This window comes from Geotrypetes seraphini, chromosome 3 (genome assembly GCF_902459505.1).
Source record: "Geotrypetes seraphini chromosome 3, aGeoSer1.1, whole genome shotgun sequence".
NCBI lineage: Eukaryota > Metazoa > Chordata > Amphibia > Gymnophiona > Dermophiidae > Geotrypetes > Geotrypetes seraphini.
In genome coordinates this window covers 120754910-120781157 of record NC_047086.1, presented here as the reverse complement: position 1 = coordinate 120781157, position 26248 = coordinate 120754910, and the positions used below count along the sequence as shown (strand labels likewise).

Sequence of the window (26248 nt, the reverse complement as noted above, 5' to 3'; positions counted from 1 at the left end):
CTTTTGAAGCATAAGCATTTCCCCCCTCTTATTTCCATATAAATGAATTCTATGTCATTCTCTGGAATTAGGGTATAGAAGAATGACTTGAAAGGTAACATTTCTTTTATCTTGCTTTGCTTCTGTTCCAATGATAGTTATTCCAAGGAAGGGTTTATATACTAAATCAGAGTTTATGGATGTAATGCTTAATTCTTTGCCTTATGTGGTGTCCTTTGATGAACCAGCTTAGGAATTATCCCAATATGTACATACACGTTCATGATCACAAAGGTCATGTCTTTCAGTTGTGACTTTGAGGCTGACTGAAAGAAACACAGGCGGCACAGAAAGGAATTGTCCAGGATAGGATTCCTCAGGAGGTATGAAATGATGAATAAATTTGCATGGGTTATGAAAAGCATAACCTTTGGAGGTGAAAGGGGGAAGTCACTGTGAGAAAGAATTAAAAGACAAACCCAAGGAAACAGCGACTGAGACTACGGGAAGGATTCTCAAAACTTACATAAGAATAGCTTTACTGGGTCAGACCAATGGTCCATCAAGCCCAGTAGCCTGTTCTCATGGTGGCCAATCCAGGTCACTAGTACCTGGCCAAAACCCAAGGTGTAGCACTATTCCATGCAACCAATACAGGGCAAGCAGTGGCTTCCCCCATGTCTTTTTCAATAAAAAACTATGGACTTTTCCTCCAGGAACTTGTCCAAACCGTTCTTAACGATGGTCGCTCCAGCCGGTGTAGCGTATTTTACCAGTCGATTATCAGAATGGTTCACCGTGGTCTTTTCCAAGCTTCCTGGCAGACTCTGACTCTGCCATGCAAATGTATTACAACAAGGTCATAAATATTAAAGTTATAGTAAATTGGGATCGTCAATATTTATAGGAGCACTCCGGCCGATTCTCTGTCATCACGAGGTGATTCCCCAAGCGTGGTGCTGACTTTTGATGACAAAAAATTACCGGCTGGTCCGGGGGTGCCGGTACTGTGCAAAGTGCATCTCGGGCGTGTATTTCTGGCTATGGTTTATCATAAAATAAAATAAAAAATACACCATTCACATAAATTATAGTAGCTTTGGTCGGAAAAAAAAAAGATCTCAATAGTACACTTCTCAAGTGCTTGCATTAAAGACGTGTTTTATGCACACTTGTTGAAAGCCGATGCTTGCACCTCCCCTCCCTTCCCCTTTATCCAGTAGCACTGGCACGCCTATGATTGACACAGTGATGTAACATTTGCTGGTAGTTCTCCGCCCCTCATGCCACCCATGGGCGCAGGTATATGAGCCGCATGTGACGTGCACCTATGACATGTGCATATATTGTACGCCAATAAGGCACGCACATGATATGTGTGCTTACAGCGTAGCTTTCCCAGCACAAGTGCCTAAGTACACCTCTTACCATGCTCTGTTCTGCACATGTGCTGATTGCTACCACCGGCGACTCATCTCATGTCAATTTGGTGACTCTCTACGAACCTCCGTGAACCTCATTTGCATGCGTGTTTTTTTCAGCAATGACTCATCTTTTTGAAATTGTTACATTTACAGCCACAACAATGGCCCGTCGGATTTTACCGCCAATAGTAGAGAATCTTCCTCTATGAATTGATTTGAGTCGAGTTTCATGAAGAGCTTAAAATAAAATAGGAGCCAGAGGGAAGAACATGAACCCTCAGAACTGTTATTTTCTCTTAAGTTACTGTAAACTGAACTTGGTGGCTAATTATATTATGAAGAACCTAAGCACCACCCACAGGCATCTTTAATAAGGAAGTTGACCTTAGCATCTAAAGTGATCTCCATCGGATGTGTGCAGTATTTCTGAAAAAGCAAGTATCTTTACAGCTGATATATCACATAAGTGATACTATATAGAAACATGACAAGGAACTATGTATGTCTAGTATGCGTATGACTAGTGGCGCTATAGAAATGATAAGTCGTAGTAGTATAAAGGCCAAATGGTGCAGCTTGTCTGTTCATCTGCGGCATCAACTATCTCCTCCTCTCCCTAAGAGATCCCACATGCCTGTCCCATGCTTTCTTATCAAATCCATGCAAGATTACCTGTGCATTTAGGAGATAGTCACTATGAACAAGAATTTAACAAGATTTCGATTTGGTAGTGCACAATCTGGAGATGTTTCCTGAAGCATGAAGATGCCATTCCTCTTCACTTCAATCTGTTCAGAACACTGCTGTGTGTCTTCTATTCTGCCAGGGTCATTATACCCACACTAGTGTTTTAGCCTGTTACATTAACGGGTGCTAGTAAAGCCTCCTTCCCTCACATGCCCCTTATTTTCAGCCCCAGCTCCAAACCCATTTTTACCCCTCCCAGCCCCCTTCTTCCATCTGTTCCCTTTCAGCCCGAGCCTCTTTTTCTCACCAGCAGCATTTCCCTCCCCACTCTACTTCCCTGTCCAGCAGCACCTCTTTCCTGCTTCCCCCATCCTGTAGCACCTCTTCCCTGCTCCCCCGTCCCTCTTCCCTGCTCCCCCTGTCCCTCTTCCTTGCTCCCCCAGCCCAGTACCACCTCTTTCCTGCTCCCCCCATCCAGTAGCACCTCTTCCTTGCTTCCCCTGTCCCTCTTCCCTGTTCCCCGGTCCAGCAGCACCTCTTCCCTGCTCCCCCTGTCCCTCTTCATTGCTCCCCCAGCCCAGTAGAACTTCTTCTCTGCTCCCCCTGTCCCTCTTCCCTGCTCCCCCAGTCCAGTAGCACCTCTTCCCTGCTCCCTTTGTCCCTCTTTCTTGCTCCCCCAGTCCAGTAGCACCTCTTCCCTGCTCCCCCTGTCCCTCTTCCCTGCTCCCCCGGTCCAGTAGCAACTCTTCCCTGCTCTCCCTGTTCCTCTTCCCTGCTCCAGTAGCACTCCTTACCTGTTTTCCTGGTCCAGTATGCAGCGTTGTGAGCATTGCGGCCGGCTTTTGCAAACCTCGTAGGCCACTCTGCCCTTCGGAAGTACATTTCCTCTGAAGTGATCGCGTATGTCAGAGGAAACATTCTACTGAGGTGCTGTGCGGCCTACGAAGTTTGATACAGCCGGCCGCGATCCTCATGGGAGCAGCGCCCAACCCTCAGCGGCTCGAAGCCCTCCTCCCGGCAGCCGCCACCAGCGCCGCTCCACGAAGCCCTCCTCCCGGCAGCTGCCGCTCCACACCGCCTTTCATGCGCCTTAGCGCACATGCGCACTCTGCCGACCACAGAACTACAGATCAGGGAACACGGCAGTAAGAGTGCACACGCGTGCTTAGCATTTTATTATAGTAGATTACTCCTCTCCTCAGGTCACTTCACTGGCTCAAAGTCCGTCTCTGCCTACTATTCAAACTCCTCTTACTGACTTTCAAGTGTACTCGTTCTGCAGCTCCTCGGTATCTTTCCTCTCTTGTTACCCCTATACACCCCTCCAGGAACTCCACATGCGAGACAGATCTCTCCTCTCTGCCAACTCCCATCTCCATCCCTTCTACCTTGCTACACCGCATGCTTGGAACAACCTGCCTGGCTTGCTATGTCAGAGGCTCCGTCTCTGGCGGTATTCTAAGCCAGACTAAAAACCTATTTATATGAAGCTGCATTTTAACACTGACTCAACCAACATATCTGTCTGTCATTCCCTTAATGGTTCCCTACCACCTTTTAGTCCCCTCTATGTGTCTTTCATAATTAGATTGTACCGTCTCATGCATGTACAAAGTACAGCACTGTGTGTGCCTGGTAGCGCTATAGAAATAATACATTGTTGTTGAAACAAAGAGAAGGACATAGAACCCCATGTGGACAACAGTGTCAAATAATAGTGAGGTAACAGGTACAAAAAGAAGCAGTCCAGTCCAGTCCAGTCATATTATTTAATGTTCAAATACAACAGCTGAGCTGCAGAGAAAGACTCAACAGGGATTTCACAATACTCATATAAAAGTCCAATTGCAATTTTTGGACTTCTATACGAATAGTGCGACCTCCCTATTAACTTCATATTCCTATTTAAATAAGTCAGTGAAATATCATTAGTGCATTATAGACTCCTGTCAATGGTATTTGTTTTTCCCATAACACAGCCGTGCCAAGTCTTTTTCTGCACCACAGCTATCGGTTTTTAGATGGTTTTCTATGTTGTGTTTTCTGAAGTGCATCTATATCTTAAGGGGATGTGTTGAGGGCATGTTTGGGTGGGATTCGGGTTGACTTATGATTTGAATGTTTTTCTGCAATAATGGAGCATTGGAGAAAATGTCCAGGGCAAAACTTGGTCATTTGAGGCTAGACCTGTTTCAATAATGGATAAGTGCCAAAAAGATGGGCAAAATGACCAGATGTCTGCTGGAGGGATGAATGCATGGCTTCTCATACTCACCCAGTGGTTTCCTACCCACTGCCACCCCCAAAGATGTGAATGAAACAGTATATACAAGCCTATATGACAAGTTTAGATGTTATGGCCAGTCCTATTAGAGTAACAAGCAGGTCTCTGGAGTAACCTGGTGGTCGGTGCAGTAAACTGCAGAGAAGGGGACCTAGGCCCATATCCCACTCTAACTAGTACATTTGTGATAGAAAGTGTGAGCCCACTAAAACCACCAAAAATCTACTGTATTGACATATACTGTAAAGGTGACACCTGCAGGCATAAGGGTATGAGGGGTGGGGGTAAACAGTTGGGTACAATAGGTTGTACGTAAGTTTGAGAAGGTTCACCATATAATGTTAGGGAGTTATGGTGCGATGTGTACCTGGGACCTTCTATGTGAAGTTCAATTCAGTGCCCCTAAGGGGTCCCATTGCTCTGCTGGGATGTCTCTGTGGCCAGTCTGCTAAGAATGCTGCCCCCTCCTATGTCTCAATGGTTGTTTATTGTGTGTTTTTCAAATGGATTTTTAAAAAATAGTTGGAAAAATAGACAAACTGAGGATAAACACGTCTAGGAATGGCCATTTTCAGAAAAATAAAAGATGGACGTTTTTGTGCTTTGAAAATGGTTATTTTCACTGCTGGATTTTTTAATGCTTTTCCCACACATCTAAAATTGGATTTAGATATCATATTGAAAATGGTAATCCACATAGCCTAGTCTATGGTATTCTGCTTCCTTAAAGCTCTTTTAAGATCATACTATTTGTGTTACCTTCAGTAAATGAGAAATAATGCTTCCCTGAAAGCATCCTTGCTCTCTGTAGAAAAATATTGTCTATCTGCTATCTTTCATCTACTCGTAGACTAAATTTTGCCAGGCCAATTTTCTAAAATTTTTAAATAATTGAAATCCCTTCTCATATTTCATCCATGTGTTTTCCGACTGTGATTTGCTCAGCACTTCCCAAGCTGGGTTGCTCCAAATCTCCAAAAGTTCTGGAACTCCTATTCCAGAACTTTTGGAGATTTGGAGCAACCCAGCTTGGGAAGTGCTGAGCAGCTGCTGGATCACTAGCAGAATAATATTTCCCTCAGCAAGTGAAGGATCATAGGATTTCTTTCTAACTGCTTGTTTTAACCTCAACAATACTCATATTATCCCAAAAGAGAACTCTTTTTTGCTGGCTTTGAGATCCATATAGTCATGGTGACAATTATAGAAAACATCCATGCCATCGTTTTTGAAGTACTAGTGTCCTAAGAAGTCCCAAGTCATGGTTTAATGCTTCAGGAGTGTCAACTAACAGTACAAGCTACTCTTTGACATTCGTCTTCAAACAGGCTTCAGCCTGTTTTTTGCGGTTCAATTTGACTCCTTTCCAACCTAGGACCCCTGAAGAAGGCGTGTACCGAAACACGGACCGTGTTGGGTCCTGTGGTTTAATTTTAAGGTGTTGTTTTTAACTGCAATCATTTCAATAAACTTTGCCTGTATCATTGTACATGTTACTGCAGTTCTCCTTGCTTTGTTTTGTCTTCAACCCTTTTACTGCAGATTTTGTTGGTTCTTCCGTTTTTTGTTTATGTTGCAATTCATAATTAAACCAACAATAAATGTGGTATAAAAATATATCATCCTGGTCTTGGTCATTTTCTGAACACAGACCGTAGAAGCCTGCCTGGCACTGGCCTTTAGTTCTTCACAGCCGCATTTCTTATCTAAGCAAGCACTACTCAACATATCAACACACATGTTTTATATTTATGTGTATTAAAACTTTATATACTGCCTAACCCAAAGAAGGAACAAGGTGGTTTACAATTAAAAAAATGTTAGACATAAAAACAAGGAACTCCAATATCATGATAAAAAACATCTATTTAACAATCATACACAGACACAGAGAAGCCAACATAAAAACAAACCTAACCATATTCTGGTGAAGGATGGAAATTGTGTGGGGATATAGGATGGTATGATGGGTTTCTGGTATAAGCGTTGAGGCATGGAGGTGAACCATGTTCTGTATGTGTGTGTGGAGTATATGTGCATTTCTTTCCTTCCCCACTTAGAATTTTCTCTCCTCCCCTTCCCCTTAGTCTCCAGCACTTCTCTCCTTCCCTAATGCCCACCCGAGTGGCCTTCAGCATTTCTCTCCACAACCTTTACCCCCCCCTCCCCTTCCCCACAAAAGTAAAGTGATCATGGGGCTGTACTGTTGATGCTGGCAGCTGCTGGCTCTGCCCTAGAAGAGGAAGTGCAGACCAAAAATTAAGGAAACAAACCCTACGAAAAACTAGGAGTAAAGAAAAAAGGGGGGAAGGAACTGTACATGTCAATCAAAGATGAAACAATTAAGATTTAGTCCAACAAATAAAACTGTTTTATTTGTTGGAATAAATCTTAATTGTTTCATCTCTAATTGGCATGTACAGTTCCTTCCCCACTTTTTTCTTTACTCCTGGAAGATGAAGTGACATCAGAAAGGAATGTGGCCGGCAACCGCCAGTATGAACATTGCAGCCCCACAATCACGTTACCTTTGATTTTTCCACTGCTGCTGCTAGTCTTGGCATAGTACCAGCAGCATTGGGGACATAAAAGGAATGGTTCAGGTCCTGGTACGTCTGCTGCATAGCCACGTAGCTTAGAGGGATCATTGATTTGGAGATGCTATGGCACCCATGGCTTCCCCTGGTCTAATGCCTATACAAATTCCCTCTTTGTCCTTGCTTTCTCTCATTCTCCTTTCCTCCTTCACTTGTTTTTCCTCCATCTTTCTTGTCCATCATCCATTTCCATTCTCACCATCTTTACTATTGTGTGCTTTTCTTCTCTACAGATTCTTTGGTGTTTCTGTGTAGTTTCACTAAGGACACAGAAGCCAGCTGCCATGCAAGGAGTAACACTGCTATCCAGTGTGATGTAGTGGTCAGAGTGGAAATTTACAGAGTAATAAGACTGGCATCCTATACCTACATCTGCAATGACTTGCTCTGTGCTAATCTGTCTGAGAACAAGAAGGATCTTCACTTTTCTCCAGCTTGTTTTACTGGCCTCTTTTTCAGGTACTTATGGTTTGTAATGCTTTCTTTCTTTCTTTGTTGCTGTATATTCATTTAACCTGAGATGCCTAGTTTTAAAATTAACCCATAGGCATCGGTCAGGGTATTAGCATCGTATTAGCAACTGGAAAAGAAGTAGAGTAAATCTAAAGCAGATCATTTGCAATACTAAAATGTCATCAGAGGAGGAGTATATGCCTATAGAATGTATTTATTTCAATGCTCAGTCTGCAATAAGACCCTGATACTAAGAGACCTGATTGCCAATCAAGAAGCTGGTATAGTTGGCATAACTGAATCCTGGAATCAGGATGACGACGGTCCTATTACGAATGATACATAGCCCTACAAAGGCAAAAAAGATGAGGCCTACTCATATTGTATAGATCATTTCTTTCTCTGAGGCTAATAGACAACTGCAATGAGCCAGGTCTAGAATTTGTGGTCTGCAGCCTGGGCAACCCTAAGGGTGGAAAAGACTTAGGAAAAATCCTGCTCTTCAGGCCACCTCACAAGTGAAATCTTGTGGAAGATAAAATATATAAACTGATCTCATATTACACCACAGTTTTTTCAGAGTTGATTATTCTTGGAAATTTGAATCTTGAAGAGGAAAATGATCCCAAAGTCCATGTATTCAAGAATATACTGTCTCAACTGAACTTTGATAGCTTCCCTCGGTACGTGAGCTAAGAAGCACAAGCACGTCTCCACTATCAGAAATGCCTCAACATCTTCTCATGCGTCCTCTCCATTGACGCATTCTAAGATGATTGATCACTGTCCTTACAGTTGGTGTCTCCTCAGAGCTATGCCTCAGCATTGAGGTTCCTGACCCCTCAACACCCAACTTTGAATGGTGCACTCGATGCAATAGGACCATTTCACCCTACCTGGGACTAGGGTGACCAACTGTTGGCCATGAATTTAAGGGAGATATATTTAGTCACGATAAATATATAGTAGCATGGTATCACTCCAGCAAATGTTCATGATATGGATAATGTTAAACAAAACAATTAATTTACATTGTATATAATATACAGGTCACAATATAGAATAAAAATTTACAAATTTACATGTTTCTTAGTCTTAACGTGTATGTACGAGGGGCCGTTGAAAAGTTCTTCATCCATCCAAGAAGAGAATGATATAGAGCTATGAAACTTAAAAGTTATTCTACACTTGTCTTGACACTTTTTGTTTCAATGATATGAAATAAAATGAAAAGTGTCAAGAAAACGTGAAATAACTTGTAAGTTTCATAGCTCCACATCATTCTCTTCTTGGTTGGGATGAGAACTTTTCAGTGGCCCCTCGTATTTGTCCACTGATGCTGCAGAACTTAATCGGGAGGATTCCCCCCCACCAAAAAAAGCTCATTAACTCTTTTCTTTATTAAAACTATTGTAGTTCAACCCTTTCCCTGTTGTATTAAGTCGGTCCTTGTATGATTTGAGATGTATTCTTATTTTATAATAATGTACCCCATTTAACAATGGAACTGCAAAATGAGACCTGCTCTCTATTCTCTGGACACTTATAAGGTTTCGGGCTGACTGAACCCCTTGTACAAAATGTTTATCAAGTGTTGCATACAGGGTGTTAAATCAGTAAGTGGGAACTCGTGTGAAAGATTTTATCCGAGTTCACCAGGGTTCAATACCGCCAAGTGCACAAACGTGCCTAGCAGGCATTACCTGCTCACATCATTTTAAAATACTCTGTGAGCTAATCTAAAAGTCTATAATTCATAATACAAAAGTTCTTTGCAACTTCTTTTTTTTTTTCTTTTTAAACTGTGTTTGTTACAAAAACTATCAGTCGCCCAAAACCCTGGTGTCTATATAATATTAAGAGAATTAAAGTGAATAATTCAATAACGCTATTAAATGACATTCATTCAAAAAGCTCCTGAAATGTAAAGCCTTGTCAATTTTAGACCCTTAATAAAGTAGCTAAAAAAGGAGAAATTAGGTTCTTACCTGCTAATTTACTTTCTTTTAGCTTCTCCAGACCAGTAGAGGTTAATCCTTACGAATGGGTATATATCCAATCATGACCAGCAGGTGGAGACTGAAAACAAAACTTTGGGACAGTATATACTATCCTCCCTTCTCTATTTCCCTCAGTCTGCCGAATAGCCAAGCAGAACCAAGAACTGGAAAACAGGAAGAAAACAATACTCCGAACAGGAGTAACAAATAACATACCCAAATGCTGTTGGAAAATGCAGAGGAGAAATACCCGAAGGAAAATGTCCCCACAGCTCGCCAGCTAAGCCAGCCGAGCCACAGCCGCTGTTCTTTAATTCTCCCCGGCCCTAGAAAAATACTAGAACCCGCAGCAAAAAACAAAAACTGCCCGCGAAACAGCCCCAACAACAACAATAACAGACAGGGTGGGGACCTCTACTGGTCTGGAGAAGCTAAAAGAAAGTAAATTAGCAGGTAAGAACCTAATTTCTCCTTCTTTAGCACTCTCCAGACCAGTAGAGGTTAATCCTTACGAATGGGACGTACCAAAGCAGTCCCCTCACGGGCGGGACCCCCGAAGGGCCGATACCAGAACACGCTCACCGAACACCGCATCCCGACGCGCCTGAACATCTACCCGATAATGCCTAACAAATGAATGCAAGGAGGACCAAACCGCAGCCTTACAAATATCCACCGGAGGCACGAGCGACGACTCAGCCCAAGAAGCCGCCTGACCCCGAGTGGAATGAGCCTTGAGAAACTCCGGAACCGGCTTCTGACTCAGAAGATAAGCGGAAGCAATCGTCTCCTTGATCCAGCACGCAATAGAAACATAGAAACATAGAAACATAGAAAGATGACGGCAGATAAGGGCCATAGCCCATCAAGTCTGCCCACACAATTTACCCACCCTCTTAAGTCTACTGACCCCTAAAGTACAATAATTGTACTGTCATTCTACTGACCCGCCAATTCAAGTCCTAGTGACCCTATCCCTTGGCATCCCCATAGTAGCCTTAGAAGCTCCAGCCCCCTGACGAGGACCCGCCAGAAGGACAAAGAGATGATCGGAGCTCCGAAATTCCCGGGTCCGCTGCACATAAGCGCGGAGGACCCGACCGACATCCAACTTGCGCAACTGCCGTTGCTCAGAAGAACCCTCCCGACTACCCAAGACCGGGAGGACCACCGATTGATTGACATGAAAAGGAGAAACTACTTTCGGCAGAAAGGAAGGAACAGGCCGCAAAACAACCTGCTCCCTCGAAAATTCCAGGAAGGGAGCCCTACAAGAGAAAGCCTGTAGCTCAGACACCCGCCTAGCGGAAGTAATGGCCACCAAAAAGACCGACTTCAGCGTAAGGTCCTTCAAAGAACAGCCATCCAACGGCTCGAAAGGCGGGCGCACCAGAACCGAGAGAACCAGATTGAGATCCCAAGAGGGAATCGAGGGCCTTATGGGAGGCCTGAGCAACTTGGCCGCCCGAAGAAAGCGAATCACATCAGGAATGGCCGACAAACGCTGACCTGTCACCAGCCCCCGAAAAGCCGCCAGGGCCGCCAGTTGAACCCGGAGAGAAGACCAAGCCAGGCCTCTATCCAGGCCATCCTGCAAGAACTCTAGAATGTTAGGCAGGGAAGCGCGAAAAGAGACCACTCCCCGCGCCCGGCACCATTCCTCAAAAAGACGCCAAATCCGCACATAAGCCCGAGAGGTAGAAAGCCTCCGGGATCCCAAAAGTGTAGAGATCACCTTATCTGAATATCCCTTCTTACTCAGGCGGCCCCTTTCAAGAGCCAAGCCGTAAGACAAAAGGGAGACGGGTCGAACATGGGAATGGGACCCTGCACCAGAAGATCGCACACGAGAGGCAGAGGAAGAGGATCCGCCACCAGATGCCTCACCAGATCCGCATACCATGGACGACGAGGCCAATCCGGAGCCACCAAAACCACCAGCCCCGGGTGGCGAACAATGCGAAGCAGTACTCTGCCCACTAATGGCCAAGGAGGGAACACATACAACAGCCCCTCCGTTGGCCACGGTTGGACCAGAGCATCCAGACCCTCGGCCAGACCGTCCCTGCGACGACTGAAGAAGCGGGGTACTTTGGCGTTGCCACTTGTGGCCATCAGATCCATCAGGGGCTGCCCCCAAGCCCGCCCTATCAACTGAAACGCCACGGCGCCGAGACACCACTCTCCCGGATCCAAGAAGTGACGACTGAGGAAGTCCGCCTGAACGTTTTCTACCCCGGCAATGTGAGAGGCCGAGAGGTCCAGAAGATGCGACTCCGCCCAAACCATGAGCCGAGCCGCCTCCAGCGCCACCTGAGTGCTCTTGGTGCCCCCCTGACGATTGACATAAGCCACCGCCGTGGCATTGTCCGACAGGACTCTGACCGACTTGCCCAACAAAAGGGAGTGGAAAGCCAACAGCGCCAGCCGGACCGCTCTGGTCTCCAACACGTTGATCGACCAGGAGGCCTCCTCCGCGGACCAGGTACCCTGAGCTGAGCGACCCAGACACTGAGCCCCCCAACCCAGGAGACTCGCATCCGTAAGGAGCACCGTCCACTGCGGAAGATCCAGACCCACCCCCTGAACTAGGTGAGGGGTCTGGAGCCACCAACGCAGACTGCAGCGCGCCAAGCCTCGCAGGGGAACCGGAACATCCATCCCGTGCCTCTGGGGAGACCACCTCCGGAGCAGAGCATACTGGAGAGGACGCATGTGGCCCCCGCGCCCACCTCACCACGTCCAAGGACGCCGCCATCGACCCCAAGACCTGGAGGAAATCTCGCGCCCGAGGACACCGGGACGCCAAAAGCAGGCGAATCTGAGATTGCAATTTGCTCACCCGGGCCTCTGGGAGGAAGACCTTCCCCAAGGAGGTGTCGAACAGCACCCCTAGGTACTCCAGACGCTGAGCCGGGACCAACCGGCTCTAGGAAAGGTTGACCACCCAGCCCAGTGACCGGAGAAACTCCACCACCCGAGCCGTAACCCGGGAGCTTTCCTGCAACGACTTTGCCCGAATTAACCAGTCGTCCAGGTAGGGGTGTACCAGGATGCCCTCCGACCGCAAGGCTGCCGCGACGACCACCATCACCTTGGTGAACGTCCGGGGAGCCGTGGCCAGCCCAAAGGGAAGCGCACAGAACTGATAGTGCTGACCCAAGATCACAAAGCGCAGGAAACGCTGATGAGAGGCCCGAATGGGAACATGCAAGTAGGCCTCCGTCAGATCGAGAGAAGTGAGAAACTCCCCCGGCTGAACCGCCAGAATGACCGACCGCAGAGTTTCCATACGGAAAGAGGGAATCTTGAGAGCCCTGTTGACCCCTTTCAAATCGAGGATGGGCCGAAAGGTCCCCTCCTTCTTGGGCACCACAAAGTAAATGGAGTACCTGCCCGTGCCCCACTCCGGAGGGGGCACTGGAACAACTGCCCTGAGATCTAGCAAGCGCTGAAGGGTCTGGCGAAAAGCCTGCGTCTTCCCAGGAGTCTGACATGGAGAAGCGAGGAAAAAGTCCGGCAGAGAGCGGGCGAACTCCAGGGCATAACCGTCCCGCACCACCTCAAGGACCCACTGATCGGACATGATCTCGGCCCATTTGGGGAAAAAGTCGCGCAGCCGGGCCCCCACCGGAACCAAAGGGGGCACCGGCAAGGCGTCATTGTGCAGGACGGGAAGCGGGGGAACCGGCGGAGGGATTCCCTGCCCCCCGACGGGCCCCCCGAAAGGGCTGCATGCGCTGGAAGAACCGACCCCGGGAAAACCCCGGAGAATGGAAAGAAGTAGCCCCACGCCCAGGGCGATACTTGCGAAATTCCCGCAAACGCCCCCGGGCCGCACCACCCCGAGACGCAGGGCGGGCACGGTCCTCCGGCAGACGGGGAACTTTCGAGTCCGACAGAGTCTGAATCAACTTATCCAAGTCCTCTCCAAATAAAAACGACCCCCGAAAGGGAAATTTAGTAAGCTTAGCTTTGGACGCAGCATCCGCCGCCCAAGCGCGCAGCCACAACACACGCCTTGCGGCCACGCCAAAAGCCATAGACTTAGCCGAGATCCGCACCAAGTCATAAAGAGCATCTGAGAGGAATGAGGCAGCCATCTCAATCTTCGCTACCTCCTGATCCACCAGAGACCAGTCATCAGACTCTCGATCCAAGACACGCTCCGCCCACCGAAACACGGCGCGAGCGACCAGACCCCCACAAATAGCCGCCTGGACCCCAAAGGCAGAGACCTGAAAAGTTTGCTTAAGGATGTTCTCCAACTTGCGCTCCTCAGAGTCCCGCAAGGCAGAACCGCCCTCAACAGGCACGGTATGCCGCTTGGAAATTGCCGAGACCACCGCATCCATGACTGGCGAAGCTAACGTAGCCCGATCCCCTTCAGGAATGGGATACAGGCGAGCCATGCTGCGCGCCAGCCGAAACGGCGTCTCCGGCGTTTTCCACTGCTCCAGAATAATATCCCGAATATCCTGATGCATAGGAAAAGAGCGGGAAATGGAACGGATCCCCCGTAACAGAGGGTCCCCCACACGCGGAGTCTCCGGCGGCGCGTCCTCAAAACGCAAAACCGAAGAAACCTGTTGAATAAGGTCAGGCAGCTCATCTCTCTGAAAAAGGCGCACCACGGACGCCTCTTCACTGGAGAACGGGAAACCCGACAACCCGCCGCCAGCTTCCGTCCCCTCCAGAGGGTCCTGGAAATCCTCAGAAGGGTCCAGGTCCTCCTCCAGACCGACACGTTCCTCCGACCACAAATCCTCGTCCCACGACACCCGCGGACGCTTGGACAAGGGAGGCGGCGGAGGGGACGTCACGCCAGACGAGAGAGGCAAAGCCGCAGGAAGCGCGGAGGAAACCCCACCCCCCGAAACCCCCTGGGCGCAACCGGGACCCCCAGCCGCCTGAAAATAGGCTCTGCATAAAGAAAAAAAGAAATCAGGAGAAAAACCCCCCGAGGGTCCCAAGGGACTCCCTGCCACAGCAGGGGACCCAGCAGAAACCTGCCCCTGCATAGTCAAAACAGGGGGAAGGTCACCTGAGGTGGAAGACAAAATGGAGGGGCCAGACAGAGAAGATGGCGGGTTTCCCGCCAAAAAGGCTCCCTCCATAGCCTGTAGCGGCTGAGAAACCTGAACAGTCTCAGCCGCTAAAGCAGGCAAGCCGGCATCAGCTGTCAAAATATCAGCTGAGAGGGAATCCTCCAAAACCCGACCGTCGGCGGCTCGGGGAATCCCTCCGTGGGCGGACGGAGAAGACCGGGCTTCCCCACCGTTCCCTGACGACTCGCGAGGCACCATCGGCGGGGAGCTCTGGGCGCCTGCAGCCGCTGCCGACAGAGCTCCTCCACCGCACCGGCCTGAACACCGCTTGCACAGGCCGGCCGCGAGTGCCTCGCGTCTGGAGCACAATGAGCACTTTTTCCCTTTAGAAGTGCTCATTGCTCCATACGCGACCTAGCTGTAAAAAAAGTGCCGGTTAGTTGAAAAAATACAGTAAAATACAGTTTTCTTAAAGGGAAACAACCCTCCAGACCAGCACTACCTCAGGATTTTTTTTTTTTTTTTTTTTACAGAACAGACTCCACAGGCTCTCTAAGCAATATGCCTTGCTTGATTTAGGGGGCAAGGCTTACTGCTGAGGCTCCTCTAAAAAAATGTGGGGAGGTGGAGGAAGTGGGGGGAGTGACCCCGCTCGAGACCCGCCGGGTTTGACACCCCCGAGGTCGGACGAACCCCCAAACAGAGTCCGCCCAAGCTCCATCCGGCCAAAAACAGGGACAATAAACCCCCTAAACAAATTCCAACAGCCCTACCAAGGGAGATGGGTACAGATCACATCAACACCTGCTGGAGACTGAAAGAAGACTGAGGGAAATAGAGAAGGGAGGATAGTATATACTGTCCCAAAGTTTTGTTTTCAGTCTCCACCTGCTGGTCATGATTGGATATATACCCATTCGTAAGGATTAACCTCTACTGGTCTGGAGAGTGCTAAAGAACAGGAACTTATCTTGATCTGCAAACCGCTGTTTTTTCATACAGGATGCCAGCTGATTGCCCTACAGAGCCCTTATAAGTGTCCAGAGAATAGAGAGCAGGTCTCATTTTGCAGTTCTAAGTTATTTTGACCCCTCTCAACTAGAGTAAGGCTCTTATCTTTAGCACCCCATTTTAAAATGTACATCACTTAGAAGTATTATAAGCGATATAATCAAATTTTAAATATATCTGAAACCTAATAAGGGAGTTCCTGAGAAAAAAGGGAAAGTTGGTCCTCTACCTGAGACATACCACTTTCTAGTTCTTTTCCAAGGTGGCAAATCCCAGTACTTCAGATATGAGCTAGAAGGCATACATTTAAAATGTTTTGTGGTTGTACATAGAATGCAGTTTCTTCTTTCTCTCAGGAGATGAAGATGAGCTTTCAGAGAGTGTTTATCTAAATGCTCAGTGACTTTTGATTTACTATTCAAACTTTAATTAGGGAGGGGATTAAACCCAACATCAAGAAGAGGAGATTTTTCAAAAAAGGGAGACTTAAGGGACTTTTCACAGCAGTTTGCAAGTAATTTTGTTAACAACTGTAAAATTAACTATGCTCCAGCATCTTTGAATGCATTTAAAACTGTTTTTAAACCAATTTGCAGACTCATTTGGTAAAGACAATTAGAGGACAGAATTGTAGCAAAGAATGGTATTAAACATACTAGTGAGTGATCGAAGGCATGATCTAGGGATGCACATGAGGAATAGAAAAAATATATATTGACAGGTGGAATGTAGGACAATTTGTATCAAATGTACAAATTCAGATACTGTGAAAGACCAATTTGGTTTTTAATTTCTTAAGTACAGACACCTGCCTTTGGCCATACTGTTTTCTTTTCTGTCCAAACTGATCCTTCACTTTCTACAGGTAAATTATCAGGATGTATCAGTGACTAGTAGACACAATAAAAAGTGACAGATTGGTTGCGGTGAGGACCCGGTGAATCAGGATGCTCATTTTAAGTTAACACGGACCAGATGGAACGCCTAATCTTTGCCCAAAATATAATTGCAAGTATCTATAGTCGGTTTCAGTCACAAAGCAATGGAGAAGATCAAAAAAGCAAATACACATCTCCCTCATTATTCGCAGGAGATAGGAGCAGAGCCGGACCACCAATGGCGAAAAACCGCGAATATCCGGCTCTGATCCACCCCCGCCTCCCTCTCGCTTTCCCCCGGCATCCTGGCCTTACCTGGTGGTCTAGAGGGTTTTCATGGCAGGAGCGATCTTCCTACGCTCCTGCCCCGTGCAGATTGCCAATAGGAAATGGCTGTGGGGAGTTCCCGTAGTCTCTCGAGACTACAACAGGAACTCCCCACAGCCATTTCTTATTGATTTTGATCACTAAATTGAAAATAAAATCATTTTTCCTACCTTTTTGTCTGATGATTTTATGAGTCTCTGGTTGCACTTTCTTTTTCTGTAAATCCAATATTTCTTTCTTTCTGCCCCTTCCCCTTTTCTTTATGTCTGTCTTTCTCTCTTCCCCCTGGCTCCCTCTTTATTTCTGTCTTTCTCTCTCCCCCTGCCTCCCCCAAGCCATTGCACCGATTTCTCCACTTCCTCGATTCTTTCTCTCTCCCTGCCCCCCCCCACCAGCCACCACGCTGATTTCTCCCTGCGATCGTGTGGGGGAGGGGGGGGGGACAGGCGGCCGCTGCTGCTATACCTATCAAGGCAGGGAGATCCCTTGCCGTGATAAGTGTAGCGGCCACGTCTACTCTAACCCTTTCTGTAACTGGTGTCTGTAACAGGGATGTCAGCTAAAAAATGTTTGTTTTCCATTCCTTTCCTGATAATTCTTAACATTCTATTTGCTTTCTTAGCCACCGACTTACATTGAGCTGAGGGTTTCAATGCATCATCAATGATGACACATAATGTGAATCACGTAGCTATACACTTCTCCCTCCGTATCTGCGGTTTCAGCATTCGCGGTTTCGATTATTCATGGTTTTTAGCTTGCTGTCTCCCCACTCCCCAAATTACATCAGCTTACATAGAGAAATCGCTGAATCCAAGCGTTTACGGAAAAACATCACCGATTCCCAGCACTTTCTTCACCGTGTTTTCCCTCTCCTTCAGGAACAGGCCAGATCTCCAATCATGTTATTTGCAGTTTCACCACATTCACGATGGTTTTTAATAGAAAACAGCGAATAACATATGAAAAAGTTATTTGCGTTTTTTCTGTATTTGTGGTTCTGTTAATCCCCTATTGCAGTGAATATGGAGGGAGAAGTGTAGTTTGGGTTTCCCTTTCCCACATGCATCATTTTGCACTTGCTCACATTAAACACCATCTGCATGTTGATGCCCAGTCTCACAGTCTCGCAAGGTCCTCTTGCAATTTATCACAATCCTCTTGCTATATAACAACTTTGAATAACTCTGTGTCATCAGCAAATTTAATTACGCAATAGTTATTTCCATTTCTAGATCATTTATAAATATGTTTTTAAAAGCAGAAGTCCTAGCACAGACCCCTGGGGAACCATACTATCTACCCCTCTCCATTGAGAGTACTGACCATTTTATCCAACTCTCTGTTTTCTAGCATTTGCATACAAACAGTTCAAATAATGTTTTTTTATTCCCATTAACAACTTGCTCAGTAGTTGACATTTTGAAATGTGCATATGCAAACTGTATGCTATAAACAAAATATTTCATTTTTTTATTTTGCTGAGGGACTGTACTGGAGACAGAGGTCCTGATTCTATAAAAAGCACCTGCCGTTAGATACCTACATTGACACATCTAGCCCATCTAGGTGCCTAACTTAAGCTCCGTTTTATTAAGCCACATTAGGGTTTTTTATTGCCAGCTGCTGCGGTAAAATCTCCAATGCTCATAGAATTCCTATGAGTGTCGGAGCTTTTACTGCAGCGACCGGTGATAAAATTCCCTAATGCAGCTTGATAAAAGGAGGCCTTAATTTTATTATTGGTTCAATCAGTGCAGTTAATTGAAGAGCAACATTAAAAAACTAAAAAACCCATAATTTTTCAGTAGGTGTCATATAGGCATCTACACCAAGATGCCTACTCTTAAAGTAGGTATGACTAGGGATGAAGTTTGGGTGTGGATTGAGTTATTCACTGGCATTTTAGGCCAACAAAACCCTGGCCTAATATACTGGTGCATACAAAACTGTGCTAGCGGCTGCTGTATAATAACTTTGCTGTAAGCCATTAATTCCCAATGGACTTCAGCGTGATTATCATCGGTTACTGTGGTAATTGGTTTTGTAAAAGGGGGCCACTCCCACTGCATTCCAGAATACACTGGGAAGGAGGCCTATGGGGCCTTAGGCATCTGAGCCAATCAGAGCCTTAGGCCCTTCCCTCGTGCATTCCAGAATGCACTGGGAAGGGGAAGGCCTGCCATTTTGAAGTGGCAGGTTGGCTGGCAGGAGAATGTGAGAATCCCTGCGTCCGGACATTCAACTGGGGTGGGGAAGGTTGGGGGTAGATTTAGGGGTGTGGGGTGGGGACCTGAGCTTTGGGTGGTATTGGGGGGAGGCAGCAGGAGGGAGTGGGAATCCCTCCTGACTGGCCTACCTTGGGTAGGGAGCGGCAGCTCCAAGGTAGGAGGAAGTGGGCATCTCTCCTGCCCAGCTTACTTCTTGTGTGGGGGTTCGGGGATTCCAGCAGGAGAACATAAGAATAGCCTTACTGGGTCAGACCAATGGCCCATCAAGCCCAGTAGCCCGTTCTCACTATGGCCAATCCAGGTCCCTAGTACCTGGCCAAAACCCAAGGAGTAGCAACATTCCATGCTACCGATCCAGGGCAAGCAGTGACTTTCCCCATGTCTTTCTCAATAACAGACTATGGACTTTTCCACCAGAAAATTGTCCAAACCTTTCTTAAAACCAGCTACGTTATCCACTCCTGCCATCCGAGTTCTTGTGGGGGTCCAGAGGTTTCGGCGGGAGTGAATGGGCATCCCTCCTGCTGGCTAACTTCACAGATGTGTGTGTGTGAGTGAGCTTGTGTGTGTTCAGTGGTTCCCTGTCACAGCTGCTCAGCTGATCGTGGCAGGGGGATTTTTTGCTGTGATCAGCTGATGGCAAGGGATCAGGTGTGATTCTCTAACCGGTACCTGTGACATGGGTGCCAGTTAGAAAATCAGGCCTGTTAGGGTTTTAAAGGCCTACATTTCAGGCACTTAAAGTTTTTGGAGAATCATGCTTAGTAGCGCCTAAGTCACACTCCGCCCATAGAAACACCCACTTAGGCATTAGGTGCCGCTAGGCACATATCTTTTGCCCATATATATATATATATATATATATATATTAGCAATTATCGAGACTATTATGAGTATTTTGTCAATTAAACCCCTTTTACAAAACCGCGATAGTGGCTTTTAGCACAGGATGGCACCCTTAATGCTCTGCGCAGCTCCTGATGCTCATAGGAACTCTGTGAGTGTCAGAAACAGCGCAGAACATTCATTGTGCCAGCCTGTGCTAAATACTGCTATCACAGTTTTGTAAAAGGGGGGGGGGGGTAAATTAAGCACCTAACTTTAGGTACCCTTTATAGAATCAGCCCCTCTCAGTTATAATAAAGACTTGCATCATTCATCTAGATTGTTATTGTACCTAACCAAGAGAGCTATTTTCAATGTACCTGTAATACAGAAACATAGAAAAAGAAAGGCAGATGAAGACCATATGGCTCACCTAGTCTGCCTAACTATGCCATCTACTATCCCTTCCTCTCCCTTAGAGATTCAATGTGCTTGTCCCAAGTTTTCTTGAATTCAAATACATTTTTCTTCTCCACCACCTCCACCAGGATGTGGTTCCATGCATTCACCACCCTTTCCATGAAAAAATATTTTCTGAGGTTAATTCAGTCTTTCCCCTTTTACCCTCAACTTATGTCCCCTCATTCTAGAGCTTCCTTTCAACTGAAAGAGATTTGCCTCATGCACATTTATGCCATGTAGGCATTTAAATGTCGCAATCATATCTACTCTCTCCCGCCTTTCCTCCAAAGTATACATATTTAAGTCTGTCCTCATATGCTTTATGATGAAGTCCTCTTATACCAATTCCATCCTGCTTATATCTTTTTGAAGGTGCGGTCTCCAGAATTGTATTTCTCTGCTAAGAGAAACCAAACTGCTTGAAGGGATTCTAAAAAAATTGTATATGGCAGCTTTTAAGATGATTAAGCAAGATGTCTGTGGAGTCAGTAAATGAAAATTAGGATTCGATTTTTAAAGTCTCATATACTACAATACTATATACCTGTTATTTAAAATGCTTTTCCTGTTTTGCTCCTATGACGGACCCCTGACCAATCTCTGTATTTTTAGGCTTTTGCTTCAAATGAAGTGCTGTGTGTCTTAGCTTTGAACCACCTCCCCCCCAGGCTAAATGTCAAATAATGGGGTTGGGGCAGATTTTGATTGCAGGGTATGGAGAAAAAAAATTGAGATAGAATATCTATTTATCTATCTAGCCATCTATCTCAGACCAAACATCTTGAAGTCATAGTTTTCTGACAAGGAACTCTTTATGCATTCTTCCTATTTCTTCTCCACGTATGGTTGCAAGCATTTACAGAGGTACTTGGCAGTATAACTGGCACATATATTGAATCTCCTTAGTCTAGGCTGTTAAGTAAGTTTAATTAAGTTAGCAAGTTAATGTTCCACTGTCAGCAACTGAGAGTCTCATTGCTATCAGCAAGGTAGTAGGAGTTGGAACCCTGAAATTAGCTCATTTTTTCACAGCTGGAATTAGAGACCGGTTAGCCAGTTGTTGTGTGTGCTTTCCAATTTTTCTGTTTCCCTGGGGGAATTGTAAATTATATGCTTCAGGTCCAAAGAGTGCAAAATGTGTTAATAGGGTACTAGAGGAGAATCACAAAGCCTCACTGATATTTGCTCCCAATGTTGGTTTTAGAACTGGTAGGGCAGTGCTATCCTTCTGAACTTGTAAAATGTTTTTCTGCTTTTTGTATGGATATAGAAAACGGAGAGGCATCGGTGAAAGATATTTACCACAAGCACTCTCATTGGCAAGGCGGCAGATAAGGAAAAACAAATAAACAATAAAAGAATGGAAACAAAATTACAGAAATTTGCAAAGTTTGACAAATGGTGGCCTGTAGTTGCCACAAGCTAATGGCTTGCAATGATTAATAAGAGTAAAAATAATTGCATTTCATTAAGATTGATGACACCCCATTTAACCTCCCCTCTCGTTTCAGCCCTAAAGTAGAAAGAGATGAAGTTCTCATCTATAATGGCTCTTGTAACATCACCATGGCAACAGAGGCAGAGATGGAGTGTGAGGCACCTAATCAGCCAATTACCGCCAAGATTACTGAGATATGGAAAAACTGGGGCCAGAACATTCAGGTATAATCAAATCTTTTTTACAGACTGATTCAAACAGCTTAAAATTAAATTTGTAATATTGTGTACATTGAAAAACCAATTTAGACTGAACTGTACTAATATATAATTCTCAATGGTAATGTAACTTTGAATAGCTATTTTAATGTAGAACCAGAGAATTCATGGTTAATGAGTGCAAACTTCCCCAGTTAATCATATATTTAAAAAAAACAAAACAAAAAACAAATGAGAGCTGTCCTGTTGCCTTTGGATTTTGTAGGTTTTATGTGTGTAAAATTATTGCTGGATATACCATTTATTTTCTTTTTATTCTATTCTCTTTCCTTTTATTCTATTCTCTTTCCCTCACTTGCCAAAACATTTTTTTAAGAAATAATTCCATCACTAAAGGTTGCTGAGAATTTGTTTTCTCTTTTGTTATAAAATAGCATGGTTGCAAGTTAGTCCACTTTCAAGGTAATAGCTAGATAAGACAAAACAAAAGGGATGTGTATAAGGTAATATCTTTTTTTATTGAACTAACAAGATATTTTTGACAAACTTTCAAAGTTAGTCCAATAAAAAGTATCTTTTATTTATTATCTTTCGTTATAGGTATGGATTAAAAGCAAATAGTTGGGTCCTTATTTAGATGAAATTGATTTATTTTAAGGCCTGGTCAGTTGGTATTATGGATTTAGAGCTCTGACACTCAGAATATACAGTATATTGTATTAATTGCTGGAGAGGGCACCTGGTGGTCATATTGCAAAGGGTTTCATTGTTTGACATACTCACCCCCCTCTTTTATCAAGCTATGTTAGAGGTTTTTAGCATGGGCCGGCAAGGTAAGTGCTCTGACACTTGTAGGAATTCTATGAGCTTCAGAGCATTACCATGCTGGCTCATGCTAAAAGTCTCTAGTGCAGCTTGATAAAAGAGGCCCTTAGGTTGATACCTAGACTGGTTCTTATGAAAACTTAACTAAAGTTGAGTCTGTTTTCACTAGGCACCTAAATGTTGGTGAGCAAAATGTAAGTGACTATGGGTGACACTACATAGGTTAGCTGCTTTGCACTCATTTTCAGATCTAGATTTAATTGTTCACCTTTCAAATCCTGTGCTGTTGGTGAGTTACAGTTCAGGTACAGAGAAGGCTTACTGTCTAAGGACCCCCATATTCAAAGGAATTTATCCAGAAAATGGCATTAGTAGCCATGATATTTAGTGGTACTATTCACATAGGGCCAGACTCTACAACAGCCGCTGAAAGTTAGATGGTGGTAACCGCCCTATCACCACCTAACTTATTTGGTTTAATTGGGTTTAAGTAGCGTGATAATTGGTCACACCATTAAAACCTCGTAAAAATTATAGCCACCACTATGCGTTTTCCGGGAGCGGAACCTAGGTCCCTTGCTGCTAGTGGCGCATAATGATGCAAAACACGGAAGTGGGCATGGTTAGGGGTGGTCCCAGACTTTGACATCACTCTGTGCCGCTGGCCATGATTCAGGAAGGACCCTGAGCACCAGAAATGTAGGCCTGTAAAATCCTGGCCTACATTTCTGGTGCCTAGGGTCCTAGGGAGCCGCGATTCTGGAAGCAGCGCTTGTCTGTGATTGACACATGGCAGGTGCTGCTTACAGAAATCAGGGCCATAGTGCCCTGGTGGAGCTGATTAGTTATCCAGACCTTAGTAACATAGTAACATAGTAACATAGTAGATGATGATGACGGCAGATAAAGACCTGAATGGTCCATCTAGTCTGCCCAACCTGATTCAATTTAGATATATTTTTTTTCTTCTTCTTCTTGGCTATTACTGGGAAAGAATCCAAAGCTCTGCCCATTACTGGCTTGCTCACTCCAGCCCATCTAAGCCCTCCCCAGTCCATCCTCCCCCAAACAGCCATATACAGACATAGTATCATAGTAACCATAGTAACCATTATAGTAACCATTATGTAGGTAATTATCTGAATAAAGCTGGGACAGAAATCTTGCTACTAGAAGTATACAGTGCTATATAGAAAACACGCAAGAGACAGTCCCTACTCGAAAGAGCTTACAATCAATTCTATTCAAGACAGACAAACGGGATAAATAGGGATTATGGAATTACTTACTGTGGGAATGACTAAACCAGACATAGATACTCAACAAATGAGGAATTGAAAGCCTCAAAAAGGTAAGCATTAAACCAAGATTTGAATATAGCCAGAAATGGAGCTTGATGTACTAACTCGGGAAGTCTATTCCAGGCCTACAATGCAGCAAGATAAAAGGAATGGAAACTGTTGACAGTGGAGCAGAAGGGTTCAGTTAAGAGAGATTTACACGACGAACAGAGTTCCCAGGGAGGAGTGTAGGAAGGAATAAGAGTGGAGAGGTACCGAATAGCTGCAGATTGAATGCATTTGTAAGTCAATAAGGGGAGTTTGAACTGTATGTGGAAACGGATAGAAAGCCAATAAAGTGACTTGAGAGGGCTAATGTGAGCATAGCAATACTGGTGAAATATAAGTTGTGCAGCAGAATTTTGAACAGATATTGAAGGGGAGAACAACCTTGAAATCCAAATGAGGACAGTATATCAAGAAGAAGGGGATGATCAACAGTCAAGAAAGATTAAGAAAGAATAGAGGCCTTTGGATCTGGCTACAAATAGGTAATTGGAGACTTTAGCAAGGGCTGTTTTAGGTTCTCAGGTTTTCTCAGGTTTATTAGTGCTTGATATACTGCCCATCGTAAATACAGCTAGGCGATGTTGAATGTAGAGGGTGAAAGCTGGATTGAAGTGAATCAAGAATAGCTTGAGATGAGAAAAAGTCAAGACAAGGTGGTGAACAGCATTTTCAAGTAGCTTCAATAAGAAAGGGAGGAGGAAGATGGAGTGATAATTGGAAGTCAACAAAAGTAAAAGGGATCCAATGAGTCTGCAGTGGATTTCGGACAATGCAAAACAAGAAGGAACTGCAGAGCAGATGTACAAGATGCAGGCATTTTTATTCAGACAGTCAATTGTTACGCATTATCAAGCCACCTTTTGACAGCTTTTGACGGTTCACTTTGTTATTTCAAACCAGAATTCTGGGACCCTTGAGGAAGATGTGTTAATCAAAACATGGACTGTGTTGGGTCTCCTCTTCTGTCAAAAGGTGGCTTGATAATGCGCAACAATTGACTGTCTGAATAAAAGTGCCTGCATCTTGTACATCTGCTCTGCAGTTCCTTCTTGTTTTGTGATAGTTGGAAGGACAGGTAGGGTCCAATGAAGGTTTTTTGAGTGGTGGTGTAACTAAGGCATATTTGAAGGAATCGGGAACAGTTGCTGTGGAAAGGATTGAGGATCTGACAAATAGAAGGGGTAAGAGTAGGAGAGATAGTACTGAGTAGATGGATGAGGATAGGATCAGAGGAATGAGTCTGGAGGAGGAAAGAAAACATGCAGTTTCCTCTTCAGTGATTTCAGAAAAGGTAGTGGGATTGTAGGAAGATTGACAGAATGTACTGGGGGAAGGATATATGGAGGTGACTTAGTTGAGAATTCAAGGTTAATCTTGTGATTCTTGTCATGGAAGTACACAACCATTGTCTGGGGAAAAAGTGAAGGGAGGGCGAGAAGTGAAGGCATTTTGAGTAGAGAGTTCATTGTGGCAAAGAGATGGTGAGGGTTGGAGCCAAGAGAGTTTGTGAAATGGATGTGGTAATCTGGTTTGCAAATGAAAGACCAGACTGGAAGGAAATTAGCAAGAATTTAAAATGTATGAAGTCAGCATGGGCACAGGATTTTAGACAAATGCATCCAACCGATCAGGCATAGAAATGTAGGTAATGGATTCTAGAGGGCAGCCAAGGCTGGGGTTTGGTATGCCTTACAGAACAATAAATGAGAGGAGAAACAGTATCCAGAGCAGAGTAAGAAATAGCCTCATTGTCAGACTTGGATAACATAGTGGATGAGAAGAGGGATGAAAGAGTGGTAGAGAGAATGCAAGGGTCAATAGCCTTAAGGTTCCTAATTATATTGGTGAAGATTGGACAGAACTGGGGGAGAATGTGACTAAGTGTAAAAGTTATCAGATTATGGTCACAGTGGGGAAGAAGTGAGGTGGAGAAATCGAAGAGTGAGCAGTTGGAGAAGAAGACAAGATCAAGGCAGTGGCCATTATGGTGAGTAAAGATCGTGGAGCATAGTTGAAGATTGAATGAGGATGTTAAAGCGAGAAACTGAGAGGCATAAGTCAGAGGGGTCATTAGCATGAATGTTAAAATCCCCAAGAATGAGAGCAGGAGATGAATGTTTGAGAAAAGGAAAGCTAGGAGTCCAAATCAGTAAGAAAGAAAATAAAGGGACATCAAAAAGTCGATAAAGGACTGCTATTTGGAGAGGTAGAG

The 26248-nt window shown here is 45.1% G+C and overlaps 1 protein-coding gene across 13 annotated transcripts in view; it reads left to right on the top strand.

The window, feature by feature from the left end:
- PKHD1 (PKHD1 ciliary IPT domain containing fibrocystin/polyductin) overlaps positions 1–26248 on the top strand; it is an 800857-nt gene that overhangs the window by 239370 nt on the left and 535239 nt on the right. For all 13 annotated transcript variants that reach the window (XR_004538726.1, XR_004538727.1, XM_033936724.1 and 10 more), the window contains 2 exons: positions 7205–7430; positions 21718–21868. Coding sequence is in view for 11 of the 13 variants with exons in the window: in XM_033936724.1 (XP_033792615.1) it covers positions 7205–7430; positions 21718–21868 (377 nt within the window). In the remaining 2 variants the exon portion in view is untranslated. The remainder of the gene's footprint in view (positions 1–7204; positions 7431–21717; positions 21869–26248) is intronic.